Source organism: Arachis hypogaea, chromosome 18, assembly GCF_003086295.3.
Source record: "Arachis hypogaea cultivar Tifrunner chromosome 18, arahy.Tifrunner.gnm2.J5K5, whole genome shotgun sequence".
Taxonomy (NCBI): domain Eukaryota; kingdom Viridiplantae; phylum Streptophyta; class Magnoliopsida; order Fabales; family Fabaceae; genus Arachis; species Arachis hypogaea.
The window spans coordinates 124,806,385-124,826,432 of record NC_092053.1 but is presented as its reverse complement, the minus strand read 5'-3'; the positions used below and the strand labels follow the sequence as shown (position 1 = coordinate 124,826,432).

Here is a 20,048-nt window from a genome sequence, read left to right as displayed (position 1 = left end):
ACTAAGAGCTTAGGAAAGAGTAAAGTAAGAGTAAAGAAAATTAGCAGCATCTATCAGGTATGGCTCACAAGTTCACGCACTAAATTGCTGGCTTCTTTCACTGTTTCTGGTGCCGGGCTTATTACCTTCTCAAAAACACATTGATTCCTCGCTTTCCAAATGCTCCAACACAGCGCCGCTATGAGGAGGGTCTTTTATCTACCGTCGAATTGGGTCACTGCCCAGAATAAGACTCGTTGCCACCAATTGAAAAATGTCTCTTCTTCTCTCATCCATAGGTAAGGAGTTATTAAGCTTAGACTCCATATTATTGAAGACAGGGCATTGGAACAAAGCATGAGAAATTGATTCAGTTTTCAACATACATCTTGAACACAAGTGGCAGGAGTGAATGTGAATCGACTGTGAACTTGTTGTAACACGGGAAGCTTTTCATGAATTTGAGAGATACTTATACTAGCCGTTTATAATTCAATGATATTTTTTTGCAGTTTATTCAATGAAAAGGCTAACCAAATGTTTTTTTTTTTTTTTTACAAAAGATAGGAGACTCGAACCTGCAATCTCTTAATTGAATATGGGGAGACTATGCCATTTGAGTTATTACTCATTGGCGGCTAACCAAATGTTTATCGCTACAACAAAAATTATTTTTATTGATAAATTTTTAGTGATAATAACATAATGATAATTATATATCTTATTTAACTAATATTTTTGTGATAAATATATATTTATTGTTATTACTATATGTTATATAATTGAAATTATATATTTTTTACGGCTATTAAATATGTCTTTATCGATAATTGTATAATTATTACTAAAATTTTTTAAAAACAAAACATAAGACAGTCAATGTTTGGCAGTAAATATATTAATAATTATTTTTATTATTATTAAAATTAAAGTACAATAAATGATCTCTAAAAATTATTTTTCTAGTAGTATATATCTATTTTTCACAAGGATGCTAAGAAATCAGCAAATGTTTAATTTGTAACTATTTTTTACAAGATGTTAAGAAAAACTGATTACCACAAAAAGGAAAAGGATAAATAAATGTTTCTACCTATTTTTCACAAAGATGCTCATAAGGAATGTGATGCCAGAAACAGAAATAGGATAGATAAATCTTTGTCTCTCTATTTTTCATTTAGATGATAAAAAAACATGATTATTAAAAAGCGCAATGTTAGAAAAACAAAAAAAAATAGTCAGAATTGTCTTATTAAATATTAATTAATTATTATAATATTTAATAAATATTAAATAAAATAAAATTTGATTATTTTTTTATTAATATTTTTTATTATCAAATATTTTTTAATTAAAAAATTAATTAACGTTTAAACAAGTTCTGACTATTTTTGTTAGTAATTAAGGAAGATCATATCATAATTAATAAGGAAAGCATCAATAATGCATAATAGGTGTAACAGTTATATGATTCTAATTAGAGCAAAAAGAAGAAACAGAATATCAGCTTGCCAAATATACATAAAACTAAGTGGGAGAGTGGGTGTGCGCATGTGCGTGACGGTGTGTCCGCGTGTTTAAAATGTTTTTACTATTTTTTATTCTACTAATAAGTGTGTGTTTGGATTTTAGTTTGTATACGAGAGTTTGTATAAAATTGATTTTATAAACTTAATTTTGATGAAAAGTAAGTTTGTGTTAAAGTGATTTATGTTTGGTAATCTTTATATTAAAATGGATTATACTAAAGTAAATATTGTTTAAATTACACTACTCAAAATTACTTTTAAATAAAAAAATTATTAAAATAGACATCAACTTAAATAAATTTTTTATATTATTCTATTATTTTAATTTAGATGTTTAAATAGATATTATTAATTAATTTTATAATAAAATTAATATTTACTTACTAAAATAAAAATAATATATAAAAATTGGCAAAATATATTTTTATATCAAAAGCAAAAATAATATATAAAAAATATATTAAAATATACTTTATTAAATTATATTACTTATAATTTTTTTAATACTTTCAATACTTTTTTATTTAATATTATTTTAAACTATAAATTTGAATTATTTATGACTTTATTCTTAGTTATAATTAGTTTTTTATTTATTTTGTTCTTTTTAATGGGATTAATAATTTATATTATAATAAAATTATAATAATAAATTAATATACAAGAATTATACTTACAAATTTTAACAAAGCCAAACAAAAATATTTTTTATACAAAATAAAAAATAAAAATTTAATAAAAAATATAATTATATATTTAAAATATTTGAATACTAAAGAGACTACAAGTAAGGAAGTAAAGAGTAGAATTGATAAGAACAAAATAAATTCAATCCTAACGTAATTTTCTAAATGTAGAAATTACAATCTCTACCTTCTTATAAACGCACGTTAACAACGTAAAATCACGTTGGCGTTTAGAGAAAAAAAAAAGCATCCAAACAAGAAGAAGAAGCGTTCAATGCACTCAAACATGTTTCTCTTCTTTTTAATGCTAAACCAAACACACCCTAAGTTAACAATATTATTTTATTAGTTTTAATTTAAATAATTGAATAAAAAATCTATCAACGAATTATAATTCAAATGGCATAATTTTTACATATTCAGATATAGATAACGAATTCGAGTCTCACTTCTATCTTTAAAAAAAATTGAATGAAAAAATCTATTAAGTTAAAAGGTGCTGTTGAAGACTATGACAAGAGCAAATTAATCACATAAGTCATAATATTAGAGTTAAGCCCCACTTTGGTCCCTGAGATTGACGAGTTGCATCGATTTAGTCCTTCAGATCTCGATTGCACTAAATTAGTCCCCCAGATTCGAAAAAATGCACCACGTTAGTCCTTACCCTATTTTCCATCACCGGAGGACTGACGCCGTTAGTGATGTGGCCAAATATTGCCACGCTGGACACACTAACGGTTATATGATGTGGCTTAAAGTTTGATTTGCTCTAATTTAGTTCTTATCCCCTTTTAAATCCTAAGTGCATCCTGTGACCCCATCATCTTCTTCTTCTTCCCATTTCTCTCTGGTTCTTCGTCTCTTGCTCCCTTCCGAGTTTACCATCATGATTGCAAGTGGGAGCCAGAGTTCCATGCGGTCCAACACAAGGAGTTCCAGTCGAAGTAGAGCATCAGGTATTCCGCAGTGGTGTGGGTGTGGGTTGATAAACCCATATTTTATGATGTATTTTGTGCTCAATTTAGGTGATTTGTTCAATCATTCACTCACTTATTCATGTAAATTGCATGGTTTTACTTTCCCTTCCTTATTATGTGATGTATGTGAAAAATATGTTTCCTATGCTTAAAAATTATCAATTTTAATTACCCTTTATTACCATTCGATGCCGTGATCTGTGTGTTGAGTACTTTCAGGCCTTATAGGGCAGAAATGACTTAAAGGATGGAAAGGAAATATACAAAAATGGAAGGAAAGCACAAAATGGAGTTTTGAAGAAAAGGGCAGCGACACGAGCGCATGGACCACATGGCCGCGTGCCTAGCGCGAAAAGGCAGCGACGCGAACGCGTGACTGACGCAGACGCGTGATAAGGAAAACTCCCAGATGACGCGACCGCGTGACCCACGCGGATACGTGACAGACGCCACGCACCAGAAACTGCAGAAAACGCCTCCAGCGGTTTCTGAAACCCTTTTTGGCCCAAATCCAAGTCCAGAAAACACAGATTAGAGGTTATAAAGTGGGGGAATGCATCCATTCATTAACATGCATTGAATTATTCACTTTTCATAGTTTAGATGTAGTTTTTAGAGAGAGAGGTTCTCTCCTCTCTTTTAGGTTTTAGGATTAGGATTCCTCTTAAAGGAATTAGGATTCCTTATTATTTCAACTCTCTATCAGGTTCAATATTCCTTTTACTCTATATTTCTCTTTTACTATCAGATACTTCAGTTGAACGTGGACAACAATTTTGAGTATGAGTTGTGAAACTAAATGCAACTACCTCTTTACTATGTTGGAACTGTTGTGCATCGGAGTAGTTTGGCTGGGAGAGGTCGATCTCAACTGGTGCAGGTGGCTGAGCAGGGGCTTCTGGAGCAGCTTGAGAAGGTGCTTCTGGAGGAGCCTGAGCAGGTGCATCTGGAGGAGCTTAAGTAGGTGCTTGTTCAGTGGGCTTTGTCTTAGCGGCAGCTGTAGCTGCATCAGCAAGAGCTTGAGCAACATCAGCTGCTCTCTTTTTTGGACAACCCCTCTTTGTGTGCCTCTTTTGTAGACAGTATTTGCAAGTAAATGATTTTAGTTGTCTCTTTAGAGTCCCAGTTACCTTAGATTTCTTGCTTCCCTCATTACCCTCATCTGCATCCTTTCTCCTTTTCTTTGTTAGTGGTCCTGGCTTCTTCTTTTTCTTTGGAGCTTGTGGTCTATTCTGGTCAGATTTTTTCCAAAGAGATTGTTCAGGCAATGGATTTATATAATGTGCATAAGTGTCTCTATATGCATCCATGGTGAGCCACTTATGAAAGAAATCTTCAGGTCTCTTATTCACCCTTGCGAGGGCTGCACACGCATGCACACAGGGCATTCCTGAAGTAATTAACAAAGTAATGTGTCATTAAAGTATTTAACACAGGTCTCTTGGTTAATAAAGTATTTAATTACCTGTTAGCATCCAAAATTGACATGTGCAGAGTCGCTTACCCAGATCCACTACCATGTTAGTTGGATGACCATGAACTTCAAACTTCTCATACTCATCATCCCTTGTACAGATTGGCATCCAACTTTTAGTCTCCTTCCTGATCTTGTCCAACCTACTTTGAACCACTGGTGGTAGCTTTCCCACATGGTTGGCTAACTTAACTTTGCTTTTAGTGATTGTTCTCATGACAAACATTCTGACCTCCTCAAGTAGCGTGATGATTGGCTTGGCCCTTGCTTCCTTAATTCTTGCATTAAAGACCTCGCAAGCGTTATTGCAGATATTATCCAGTTTAGGATTATGACTAAATGCTGACTTTGTCCAGGACTCCATAGGCCACTTGTTCAGGTAATTCCACACCTCTTCATTAATTTTCTTAATCTTCTTCATATTGTCAGAGAAATCTTGATAAGTTGTTGATCGTGCGCATTCCCAAAGTAAACCCCTTAACTCTAAATCCTTCCACTGCTTGTTAAAATTTCTCCATAAGTGCCACACGCAGAACCTATGGTGGACATGAGGCATTACCTCCTGGACTGCAGAAAGCAGACCCTGCATGTGAATCAGATACAATTCGTGATATATAATAGTCCCTAAGTTACAAATCGTGATACATAATAGTCCCTAAGTCATATTACCAATAAAGCATACTATACACAAACAGTATAATCAGTCAGTTCACAGCTATTCAGACCATCATGTGGACACATAATACTCAAAGAACTTACATTAACTAGCAATAGGCTACACCATAAAAACTGTTCTAATAATAGAGTATACTATGAAAGGGCATGCACTAGCAATTTATGTTTACCTTCTGCATGTCGCTCATGAAGCACCATTTGTTTTCTTTATAGTCTCTGAGGTTCTCATGGAGTAGCTCCAGAAACCACCTCCAGTTCTTCGTGTTCTCGACATCCACAATTGTCCATGCTATAACATAGATGTGATTATTTGTGTCATGACCCACAGCGGATAGAATCTGGCCTCCAGTTTGTGTTTTAAGGAATGCACCATCTAAACCAATCAGTCGCCTACACCCTGCCTTAAAACCATTCTTGCACCCACTAAGACATACATACATCCTCTGAAAGATCACCTCTCCATCTGGTTGGGGGATGGTTCCTATTCTAACTGTTGAACTCGGATTACACTTCAATAAGGTTTTTCTATAGTCCCTTACCATTGCATACTGGGCCTTCTCATCTCCATACACCACAGCTCTAGCGTCTGCCAAGGCTCTAAAAATTTAATTCCTATTTAACACCAGATCACACTTGGACTTGAAGTAGACAGCTGCCTCACATTGTCTGAAGTTAGGATATTTCCTAACCTTCTTCACTAACTTGCTAGTCAACCAGTTCCTATTTGTAGCTCGGTTGGTAGCCTCTCTAGCACATGTGTGGTCGTCATTGAAGGTTTTTATTTGCCAACATGTCTCCTCGTGATCTCGTGAGGCATATACCACCCACTTGTACTCCTCAGCCTTACAGACAGCCTTACATCTCACAGCATCATTCTTAATAAACTGAATCCGCCTACCTTCTTGAATTGTAAACTCTCTCACTGCCTCTCTGAACTCAGACTTTGTATTAAAACCCTAGCCCAAATTCCACTACGAACCTTAGGAAAAAATAATATACAAAGCAATAAACTATGATCAACAACCATCAATGCATTCCCTAAAATTTGAAAAAATAAAATTTTAAAATCTTCACTAACCTCGGTGACGGAACAGAAGCTCCTTGTAGCAGCAAAGTACCTCCTCAAACAACTGTACAGTGTTCACTCGTGATCCAGCAGTCTCCGAAATCCTATTGCAGTTACTCGTTCCTATTTTCAGTGAGTAACGGAAGAGAGACGTTTTTCCTCTGCGTCACTCATGGAGGGGTTGAAGACGAACAGTGGAGACAAAAGAGGGAGAGGCCAACGTTTTATTTTCCATCGCATAATAACGACGTCGCTCAAAGGGTTTTTTTAGCGCCAATTTAGAAACGACGCCATTTCCTAGTGTCCATCGTGGCAATTTTTGGCCATGTCACTAACGTGGTGACGGAATAATTAATAGGGTAAGGACTAACGTGGTGCATTTTTTTGAATCCGGGGGACTAATTTAGTGCAATTAGGATCTGAAGGACTAAATCAGTGCAACTCGTCAATCTCAGGGACCAAAGTGGGGCTTAACTCTATAATATTAACATCCATACCATCATAAAATAAATGATTTTAGTTATTAGAAAACGACATCTTGAACTTTAGAAATGAACTAGTGTATGTTTTCGTATATTGTACGGGATAATTAATAAAAATATATAAATTTTTTATTAAAGGAGATTAAACAAAAAATATGTATAATAATAATTATTATAAATATTTTACAAATTTATAATTAAAATTAAAGTTTAATTATTTTTAATGTTAAAAATATTAAAAATAATTAGTATTTGTCTTAACTGATTTGAATTGATTAAGTGGTTATTTCACTCGTCTATCTAAGTAAGTATTAGAGTTTCGAATCCCGCTTTGTGTATGTAACAACTTATTGGCTAACGGCAGACCCTTAATAAATAGACCTTCAATCCGTGGATGATTAGTTCTCGACCTGCCGAGTTGGAAAATACAATAAAAGAAAATAGTATTTATCTTGAAAGTAGAACAATTCTCATTGATGATAGTAATACTTATGGAGATTTGTCTTTGTTGAAATTTAACTGTGACAATTTTATTTATTGGTATCATATTCATTCAGGAAGTCAAACAATATGATCATCGTTGTTACCGGTTAAAATTTTACATTTTATGACATGATTTTTAAGCTTCTAAACTTATACACTTATATCATTACAAAAGCTATTAGATTGATTAATATCTTTTGGTAATATTACCAAAATATTGTCGTTGAATATATTAGTTTGTGTAAAAATAAACTATAATAACTTTTGTTATTCAATATATAATTTACTCTATTGAAAAATAAATTATTATTCCTAGATTGGTAAATATATTTTTCTCTATTTTTATATTATTTTATTTGACAATAATTACCATTAAAAAAATGAATGATTACACTATTTTATAATATGATGTACAAAATAATTTTTTATTTTAAAATTAATTCTAGTTAGTGAAAAAAATTCAAAATATTTGCTTACAGAAATTTAAATTTAAATTTGAATTCAGAATTCATTAACAACTCACATTTTTTTAAATTTTAATAACAAAAATAAAATTAGTTAGTTACAAAATATTCAACATTTAATAATTTTAATTATTTAAATTTTAGTTACCAAAAATTGAGTTGGAAATTCATTATAACTTAATAATCGATAATATATATATTAGTACACAAATAATAATATCTAATATATAATTTAATTTTTTTAATAGAGCTAACGTATAATTTATTTAGGATTGTTTTATTGTCTAATTTTTTTTTATAAATTTTGTAGTATGTGAAAATAGTGATCTTATTTTTTATTATTATTTAAAAAATTATTCATAATTTTTTATTATGTAATTAACTTAATTATTAATAACCTTTATTATTGTTTTTCTACCAAAAAAATCATGTTTATATTATTTGTATATTTTTTTAATACTAATAAATATGTAGATATTTGTATTATTATATTTATTGTCTTAGATAATAACTTAAGTTACTTATTTCGTATGTTAAATAATATAAATTTATATTTTATATATTAAATTAATCAATTTATCCATATTATAAGAGGAGAAAATTATGCAATAGACCGTATGTTATAAAGATTAGTTAATTTACATATAAATTATCTTTAAAAAATTAAAGAAATAATTTATCACATATAATAATTCTTGATATATGTAGTGTCATGTATATATTAGGATGATCTATTTTAATTATGTGAGTGATTATTATTATATTATTCACTTTTTCAATAAGATAGTAAATAATATTTAAAATTAAAAAAAAAGATAATTAAAATTCTTTTAGTTTGATTATAAAATCTATTGTAAGTATACCTAACTTTTATATATACTAAATATAATCACATTTAATAGTATAGTATTTATTATAGTAATGACTCAAATATTAACTCAAGTGAGTAAGATTAACCTAAGTCTATTGTTAGGATCCTAAATTTGAATTAGGTTCATTGTCTTAAAACTCAATGCTGATAAAGTTCACGTGTCCTATCTCAAATCGGCTCAAATTGAATTTTCGTTGTTAGTTAGATATAGTAATAGATACCCGTATGGGCACAGCGGTGAACCCCTTTTTCCGTCCTTTCGCTCCGGTTTAAAAAAAAAATATCCCATGTTCGCTCTCCATCTTCATCGCAAGTCTCCCTATTTAATTATCTTCTTAGCGAATGCAGATACCCACGATTATTTATAGATATTCTTTGAAAATTTTTGAAAAAAATAACAAAAAAACTATAATACAATAATCATAAAATAATCAATTCAATATAATTCAACACAACTCATAATATATTCATTATAAAAAATAAAATTTTAAAAAAATATAAAAATATCTTCCAATATCATAACATAATACAATATTTTAGAGCGAGACTGAGCAACATAATGACGAACTTAAGAGGTAGAGAAAGTGAGTTAGAGAAAGAGTAGATACAAAATCAAAGCTAAGGATGAGTTTAGAAAGAAAAAAAAGAGTTTAGATTGGAGACAGAAATTAGGATTACCAAATTTAAGAAATATATATATATATATATATATATATATATATATATATATATATAAGGATAAATCAGTCATTTTATATTCACGTGGATTTAACAGGTCCTTTGAAAAGGGTACCTATGTCTCCATCCGAGTCTATTTCACGTGGATAGGTCTTCACCCGTAAAAATTTCACTAATCCCTATTTAGTCCCAAATTGCAAGTAATTCGGCAAATATCCATTTGGTTAGTCTTTTTTAGGGTTAAGTACTGAAATCGTCCCTAAGGTAAGTGGCGAAAATCAAATTCGTCCCCGACGTTTTTTTGCTATTAAAATCATCCCAAACGTTCAGAAACACTTTAAAATCATCCTTTTCCAAATTTTTGGACCAAAATACCCTCATTATCATCATTCTCCTCTTCACCTTCATCACCCCACCATCACCACCACCACTACCACCACCACCACAAACACAAACACAAACACCAACACCTTAACCCCACTCCGGTAACCCTCCACCCCTCACCGCCCCCCCTCACCCACTCCCTCACCGTAAACCCCCACCCCCACCCCTCACCCCCTCCACCCCCTCATCCCCCACCCCTCATCCACTCCCTCACCCCCTCACCGCCTCCCCCTCACCCACTCTCTCACCCCCTCACTGTAATCCTCCACCCCCTCACCCCTACCCCTCAGCCACTCCCTCACCCTCTCACTGTAACCCTCCACCCCCTCACCCCTTACCTCTCACCGCCTCCCCTTCACCCACTCCCTCACCCCCTCACTGTAATCCTCCACCCCCTCACCCACTCCCTCACCCCTTCACTGTAACCCCCCATCCCTCACCCCCTACCTCTCACCACCTCCCCCTCACCCACTCCCTCACCCCCTCACTGTAATACCTCCCCCCCCACCCCTTTTCTCATGCCCCTCTCTTCATGTTCATCATCATCATCATCATCAACAGAAAATTTAAACATGCACAACAAATTTTACAAAAAATTCAGTCCACAGATTCAACAAATTCAGTTCACAGAAGAAAAAGAAAAAGAAGAAGAAGAAGCGGTGGTGCGGTGGTGCGGTGCGGTGCGGGGGTTGGACCCACGGTGCGGCAGGAGGGTTGGACGCAGGGGCGGCGGCGGGTTGGACGCAGGGGCGGCGGCGGTGAGGGGGTGAGGCGGCAGCGGTGAAGGGGTGAGGGGGTTGGACCCACGGTGCGGCAGGAGGGTTGGACGCAGGGGCGGCGGCGGGTTGGACTCAGGGGCGGCGGCGGTGAGGGGGTGAGGCGGCGGCGGTGAAGGGGTGAAGGGGCGACGGTGATGGGGGTGAGGGAGTGGGAACTGATGATGATGATGATGATGGGATGGGATTTGGGGGTGGGGTTTGGGGGTGGGTGTAGGAGGAAGGGAAATTGTGGGGTTGGGGGGGGGGGAGAGAAGCGAAGAGATGCTGATGGGTGAGGGTGGGGGTAGGGTTTTTTTTTATTTTTATTAATAGTCAAGGGTATTTTTGTCCAAAAATTCGGGAAAGGATGATTTTAAAGTGTTTCTGAACGTTCGGGATGATTTTAATAGCAAAAAAACGTCGGGGACGAATTTGATTTTCGCCACTTACCTTAAGGACGATTTCAGTACTTAACCCTCTTTTTTATCATTCCAATTGTTAGCATTTGTTGGTTCGTGACGTAAACTACTCTAACCACTCAGTAAATTTCTAGATAACCAAAGTTCAAGCTATATCATTCTCATAAAGTCACATGTATCCTTATTATAACAATATTAATCGAAAATAAGTGGTTAATCACTAAATGAGTCACATTTTTCATATATATAACAATGGATAATATCACATATTATAACTTGTAAAATCATATTATAAAATATTGATAAGTTTGGATAACTTAAAAAAAAATATTAAAAAATTACTGGTTGAATCATAAGATTTTGTTTTTAGAAATTTGTCTATAGTCTATGATTAATAATAGAATTACATATATGCTATTTATCTTATATGTATTTTATTTTACTTGATAGAAATTTATATTTTTTTTGGTATCTACAATGTTAGTAATTACAGAGAGATTTTTACCATTAAATAAAACTATAGAGAAATTTAAAACAAAATTTGTTGATATTTTTTTGATAATTCATTTAATTTTTAATTTAAATTAAAAATTAAATTATATATTTAATTTATATTTGTTTGTTTATTATAATAATTATTTATAATAAATAATATATTTAAATATTTTTGAAAGAAACGGTTCAATTTTACACAATTGAAAGATAACCATAAAATTAAATTTAAGACGAAATGAAATATAATAAATATATTGGGAGTAAAAGTTAAATAAATAATTAAAAATAAGATAAAAAAAGCAACTAAAAGAAGTAGCTAGAAATAGGCAAAAAAAAATTATACATGTAATTGATAAAAAATACACAGTAAAAAAATTTTAATAAATATAAAATATAAAATAAACAAAATAGTAACACCCTTAAAAATTATTAATCAAAATACATAAAAAATATATAAAATAAAATCATAGAAAATTTTGGCAAAATAAAGAAGTTACAAAAATTATAACGGAAGTAAAAAAAAGAGAAAAAAAATATAAAGTACATTCTAATTATATTTATATATATATATATATATATATATAGAGGTAAAAAATTTAAATTAAATTCATTTGTTTTATTTTTTATTCATTATTTATTAAATAATTTAATATTTATTTTGGTCAAATCAAATAATTAGTATAATTAATTATTTATACTTAATGTTATTTATTTAGTAGTATAACTGAAATATATTAAAATATCAAGAATAAAACTAAAACTAAATATTAAGAATAAAATAAAAAAAATTATATTTACTATCTTATAATTGTTTTAAATAAAAATAGGAAATAATATATTTATAAATAAATAAAAATTATTATTAAAAATTGAATATCCAGATAAAACAAAAATAAATTATAACTTATAAAAATAATTTATAAGATTTGTTACACAAATATTTTATATGAATCATGATGTCACTAACACAAATACAAATTATACAATATAAACAAATGTATAAAAGTATAAATAAAATCTTCAAACTCAATCAATGTAACAATAAATAAAAATTTTGTTATTTATCTACTAAACACAGTAATAAATACTGGACAAAATGATATCATATTTTTATAAATATATTTATAGATAATTAAAAAATTAAAAATAAACACACTAAATAACATATAGCATCAATGATAAAATATATTCTAAAAAAATTACTTAAATTAAAAAAGAACATGCATGTGATGAATTATAATAAATTTATATATAAGGAGTAAAAATAAAATAAAAAATTAAAAAAATAAAGAGAACAATTAAAAGAAGTAAAAGAAGATAAAACAAATAATGTGTGGAAAATAAATAAAAAATGTATTGTAATAGAAGATTAATATAATCAATGAATATAAATTAAAAGATAAAAGAGAAAAATTAAAATACAATCTCATTAAACAAATTTCAAGAAAAAATTGAAAGAAGAATATATTAATCAACTTTTATAAAAATATTATAAAAAATTTAAAATATCTTTAAATAAAATAATTCTATTAATCAAAATACATAAAAAAAATACTTGATATAAAACAAAATTATAAAAAAAATTAGCAAAATTAAGATAGAAAAAACAAAAATAAAGGAATTACAAACATTACACCCAAAGCATAAAATAGAAAGCAAAAAGGGATAAAAAATATATTCTAATTATATATAATTAAAATATATTGTTGAATTATTAAATTAAAGAAATTAAATTGATATCTAAAAATGATTACTAAAAGCAATAAATAAATTTTGATAACTAAAAATAATAAATTAAACTAAAAAAAATTAAAAATATTATCTGAGAATATAGGAATCATAGAATATATAATATAGAAGTATATATACATTAATAACAAAATAAAATCGTAGCATATAAAATTGGAATCCTTTCAATATTTTTAAATGAATTAAATAAATTTATTTAAAAATAATAAATATTCATTCATTACAATGATTAATAATACCCGTTTTATTTATTGGACCGTACTAATAAGAGAACAATTAAAAAATATATTTGACCAGTTTAAATAATTTATTCAAGTATCTATTAATTAATATGTAGTATAAACTCGTTACCTTCTCAATAATTAATACTCGTTTTATTTAAATATCAATTAATTAATACTCGTTTTATTATATATAAAATAATAAGATAATAAATTAAATTAAATAACTTCATTTATTTCATTACCTTATATATTATTTATTAAATCATTTAATATTTATGTGGTTTAATAAATCAAACAAAATTTTAAATAATTTAATATCTATTCTAATTAAATTAAATATTTAATTAGTTATGATTGATGTAATTTAATCAATCAAATAAAATATTAAATGATGGAATATTATTTATTCTAATAATCAGAATAAATATAATTAATCTATCCATCTATTTATTTAATATACTAAAACTGAGTTTTTCCTTAGCTAATGGAAGTGAGGTATTAATTTCTGACGAATTTATCTTTCTGCAAAAATGAATGTATTATTTTCTCTTCTAAGTTTATTTTATAAAAATATCTTTATTATAATTATACTATAATTAGTATTTAAATAATAATGCATAATTATACTAATTTAGAAAAATATCTTTATTATAGATATATAAAATTAATATTTAATATATTATTAAACTACTTATCAATTATCAATCGAAAATATTTTTAATTATTTTAATAATAATAATAATAATAATAATAATAATAATAATAATAATAATAATAATAATAATAATATGATAATTATATGATAATGGCACCGGTTATTAATAACTAATTTATGTTTCTCTAAATAAATTTATTTTAGAAAAATATCTTTATTATAATTATATTACAATATTACAATTAATATTTAATAAATAATGCATAATTATACTAATTTAAGAAAATATCTTTATTATCTATTCTATCTATTCTATTATATCTATTTTATTATATCTTTATTGTTAATTATGAAATAACCTAAAATTATAATGCATTTTATTTTAAAGAAACAATCAACCATTAACATCAATAAATAGAAACTATCGTCAAAATATTTTGATTAAAAATGAGGAGTTAGTTACTATTTATTATTAATAATATATCAATTATATCAAAAAGTAAAAATATAATTATCAGCATTTACATCATTAGAAGAATTAGCATCACAAGTAGAATTTTATCAAAAAAAAAAAAGTAAAATTGCATATATATAGTGAATTTAAAAAATAAAGATTGTTAAGTAATTAAGATTTTTTGAAAGAAATAGTAAAAAAATAGACAAAAATCTTTAAAAAATATAAAAAAATAAAATGTATAAATTGTGATAAAAGAAATAAAAACTAAATAAATTAAAAAAATTGTACCATAAACACAAGAGAAAGAGAAAGAAAGAGAGAAAAAAGAATGAATAAGTAAAATTATAAAAAATACATTATGATTTCGTATAAATAAATGACATTGAAAAAAATAAAATAATTAAATTAATTCATGTATTTTGTTATTATATTTATTATTTATTAAAATAATTTGATATTTACTCCAATCAAATCAAATTAAATAATTAACTAAATTAATTAATTGATATAATTAATTGTGAGATTTGAATGTTTAATCAAATTTATTAATTGATATCATTAATTAGTTATAATTGATTTACTTTATAAAATTAAAAGAAATAAATTAAAAAATATTTTTAGAAGTATGACAGGTCAGCTCTATATAAAAACCTAATTTTTATATAGTAGAATAGATGATGAGGATGAGAAGACTTACAAACTATATAAACATGACAAAATTCATGCTACCCTTTTGTCTATTACTTCTTGCTATCAAAAACTATCATGATTCACGAGTAATATTTAGGTTTAATAATATTAATTTATTTCAGATCTTCCACTACATGCTATATGCTCCAACTCCTATAAATACATCACTTCCTCAGTGACCTTTCATGCAGGAAAGGTAAGCAAATCTACAAATATATAGGGTTTTGTTGCTTTGTAAAAGAGTTTTTCTTTATTTCACTATTTTATGTTTTTTATTTTTTTTAAGAATAAAAAACTAAGCAATGAACATAGATAGATAGAATTTGACTATTTTCACTACTACACTCTTGTTTACAAAATTCGCAAAATACATAAAATGAAAACAAAACATATTTTCATAAACTAAATATATAATCCCTTGGTGTTTTCAGTGTTTTTTAATTTTAAAATTTTATGAAATAAAAAATATACTAAAAACAATAAAATTCTGTTTCTTTTGTTATTTTTACTTTCTGTTTTTTCTTATTCTTCAAAATAAGAATAAGTCTCTTCACCTTGTCACTATTGGATGAAGTATATAACCAGCATTTTGAATAAGGCCACACTTATTCCTACAAGTGCAAAATATAATGAATCCTAAAAAAAAGAATACACAAAAATATAAAAATTATTTTTAATATGGAGATAAAAATAGTATTTTATTTGAATATTAATATTTAAAATATATTACAGTATTGTGGATGTATAAAAAAAGGTGTTCAACACGCATTTTACGTATTGTCTGGATGTTAACACGTGTCTAACATACACCATGTATGTTGCTAAAATGATGACATGTGTCCAATACGCACTTTGCGTATTAATTCTCTACCTGTAAAATCTATCCAATTATAATTACATCAAATAATCTCATTTTTAACAAAAAATACTAATATTTTTTTTTGCATATAAAAAAATACCACAAAAATGAGTTACAACATATAAACATTATTTCTCATATATTTCATGTATATTTTTTTCCTTTGTTTTTGTGGTAAAAGACACTGACATGTCTCTGAACTCACATTCAGGTGATTGTGGTGGAGGACTGGAGGCTTTGCTTTGGGGTCTTCCAGAACCATTCTCTTTTTGTTGATTGAGATTTACAAATAATATCATGGAAGAGAATAACAATAACAATAATAATAATGGAATTTCCAACAACTCAATCAACAAAAAGCTTAAGCTACCTATCTTCGTTTTCTTTAAAGATGCAAGGTATACTATTAGACGCACATATGTCATTGTTATCATATTAATATCATGCATCATGTTGAGTAGAATTTTATATGATGGTTACATTATATTTCATTTACTCTCCCATAAAATGAAAATATTATAATCATACATAAAATGGTTGGTATTTTTTTAAAATAAAATAAAAAAATTTATTATTTCTCTAAACAAGATTTTTGGATTTTAATTCTTCAAATACGATTTTTTTTTTGTATTTGGGCAAAAAATCAGCAAGTTCGCCGTATCCCACGGTAAACTCTATAAAAATTATATATAGAGTTCGCGGTACCCTCTCTCTCTCCGAACTCTCCTTTAAAATTTTTAAAATACACCTTTTTAATTCATGTCATCGTCTCTAAAAGAATATATAGATCTACAAATAGTATATAAGAATAAACAAAAATACACTAAGCATGACTTTTTCAAAGATTTTTTTTAATTATAAATTAAGAGAACAAGTTATATTTAACAATGACAACCTTTATTATTGTTTCCAAAAATACACAGGTACACCGGAATAAGTCATATTTAACAAGATTTTTTAATTATAAATTAAAAAAATAATTATTTTCTAAAAATAAAATACGACTTATATAGAGTTCGCCGTGGGGTACGACGAATTTGCTAGTTTTCATAGAGTTCGCCGGTGGTCCGACGAATTTATCCAAATACAAAAAAAAAAAAAAATTGTATTTAGAAAATTAAAGTCCAAAAATCTTTGTTTAGAGAAATAATAAATTTTTTTATTTTATTTTAAAAAAATCCATGGTTTTGTTTTAATTTAACCAATATTTTGTATAATTTGATTTATAATTATCAAAACTGTTTTTTGCTGGTAATTAAATCTCTCAGATTACTAAATTATCAAATTATTAATTCAACTAATAAATTATTAGTTGAATCAAATGACTCAATTATAATTATATAATTATATAAAATTTTATTTTTTTATAATAAATGTTTTTATTTTATTTTATATCAAATTAAGTGTTATTTTTATATTTCAATAACTTGTCAGTTAGTTTATATTTATAATATCCTTCATATATTTATTGGAATGAAAGAGAGTAGAAATCGTAATAAAAAAATAGAAAATATTTTGTGGTTAATAAAATTATATTTTTTTCCTTTTTTTAGTTTTTACACATTATATATGACTTGGATGTTGACGTCGGCCTCAAGCGCTTTAATGACCTGTCAGTCCAATTGGTCTATAGTTAATTAAATTTAGTTTGACAAAGTTTGACCAATTTAATTGTAGAAATGATACCGTTTAAATATTTAACCAAATTGATTAGAGTTCAATTCATCCATTTTTCAGTCAAACTGATCATTTTGATTTAGATCTGATAACATAAATTTGAAGAAATGGATCCTTTTCAATTTTTTTTTTGTTATTGGAGAGAATAAAGTGTGATCTCTCATCTTTAATTCTACAAGTGGGACCAGAAATAAATGAAAAAGAGAGCAATAAAAAATAAGATTTTTTACTGGATACTATCCAATTTTTTTTCCACAGAAAAAGATCTACTCCCTAAATTTGATCGATTTAACATCTCAACTTATAAAATTTATAATAGATAAAATTTAATAATATTAGATGTGTTTTTTAATTACTAAATTTAAGTCTTTAATCTTTTATTTTATTATATTAGAGAAATTAATTTTACATCATTAAAAATTTTAGATAAATCAATATTTATTATTATTTATAAAAATATAAAACTTCTAAAAAATTTTAAAATTTTTAGATCATACGTAAACAAAGACTCTCACGAGTAAATTTGTTAATTGAATCTGTTATTACTCCTCCATTATAAATGGTGGTTTCATTGTAGTGCTCTCCTATTTTCTTAACATTTTGCTTAACTTATTAGAAAATTTTAAAGTGTACCGTCATATCGGTGTATCAGTGATTTTTAACCGTTGATCTTAATTATATATATATTATATATATTTTTATAATTAAAATCAACGATTAAAAATAACTGACCAGTATAATAGTACACTTGAAAATCTTCCTAACTTATTATCTCCCACATGCATCTATAATTTTTGTTCATCTTACCAACTTTTCACAATTAATAATAAAAAACCAAAACATCAAATCAAACAAAATAAAATTTGGTTTGAAGCTAGTGATGCATTGGGGTGCTTTATAGGAGGTGTACTATATTGTACTATATGGAAAAAATATATTACTATAAAAAAAATATACTACTAACTAGAAAAATTAAGATATTGGGATTTTTAATTTAGATAAATTAAAAAATATTTTATTTATTGAAATAAATAAATTTAAAAATTATTACAAAAATACGTACATAACTTATTTCGTATCTTGTTTGCACAGTAAATGAGATAATACTGTGCTTGTGACACATGTATACACGTAATTAATACACATAATTAATACACGTAATAAATTAACAGCTTAAGAAATTACTACGAGATATATACGTGTCATTCGCACGGTCTTATCTCGTTTACACGGTAAACGAGATATATCATCTTATTACATATTTTTGTAATAATTTTTAAAATTATTTATTTTAATAAATAAAATATTTTTTAATTTATTTAAATAAAAAATCCAAGATATTGTGAAACATACACTTTTAAGATCCAAATTAAAATGACCACTCATATGTATAGTGCACAAATCTTTGCATGAGAAAAAAAAAATCTGGTATTAAATTGTAATTTAACTTATGAATATAAACTATACTAATTAATATATGTATATATAGACTTGTTTTGAAGATGGATGAACTTGCTAAGGAGATATTGGGAATTGCATTGCCCTCTGCACTTGCTGTTGCTGCTGATCCCATTGCTTCTTTAATAGACTCTGCATTCATAGGCCATTTGGGTATTTTTCTATCCTCAGTGTGTTAATTTCCAACAAGTTTTTATTTTAAAAATTTTATTGAAGTTATATAAATTAATTTTTTGTAATAATTTGTTTTCAGAAGTAATTCCTTATGACAAATATAAATCTTGAATAAACTGCTAAAAATAAAAAATTAAAAAAACAAAATGCTCTAAAAATTAAAAAAAATGTAACAAAAATAAAAATATTATTTTTTATAAATAATTTTTGTATTTAATAAATAATTTATAAATTTGATATGAATTTTATGAGAATACTTAGATAATAATTTAAAAAATATATAACAAAAAAACAAAATTCAATCTCTAATTTTTTTTTTAAAGAAATTTTTTTGGCCATTCAAAAGATAAAAGCTGCTGAACTTCCATATACAACATTATTAGAATAATGTAAATGAGAACTGATGTAACGGGTAGGACTTTTCAGTATAAGTTCTTACTTTGTTCATCGAAAAAAAAAAAAATAGGCTCATGAATTTATTTTTTAGGTAAAATATTATTTTGTTTTTCAATGAATTTTCTTTTGGTCTCTAACATTTTAATCGTTTTATTTTTATTTCAAAACGTTTAAAAAAATCGTTTTATTTTTATTTCAAAACGTTTAAAATTACATCAATATTATTTCACTGTCAAATTTTTTATTAATATTTAACAAAATTGATGTATTATTAATAATGCTTATG

General features: G+C 27.3%; 1 protein-coding gene across 1 annotated transcript; it reads right to left on the bottom strand.

The window, feature by feature from the left end:
- Positions 1-4,130: 4,130 nt before the first annotated feature.
- On the bottom strand, positions 4,131-5,865 carry LOC112770452 (uncharacterized). Its single transcript, XM_025814806.1, has 4 exons — positions 5,494-5,865; positions 5,318-5,329; positions 4,679-5,231; positions 4,131-4,564 (listed from the first exon to the last, which is right to left on the bottom strand). Exons 1-4 carry the CDS (start codon positions 5,863-5,865, stop codon positions 4,131-4,133), a joined length of 1,371 nt encoding a protein of 456 aa, XP_025670591.1.
- Positions 5,866-20,048: the final 14,183 nt, after the last annotated feature.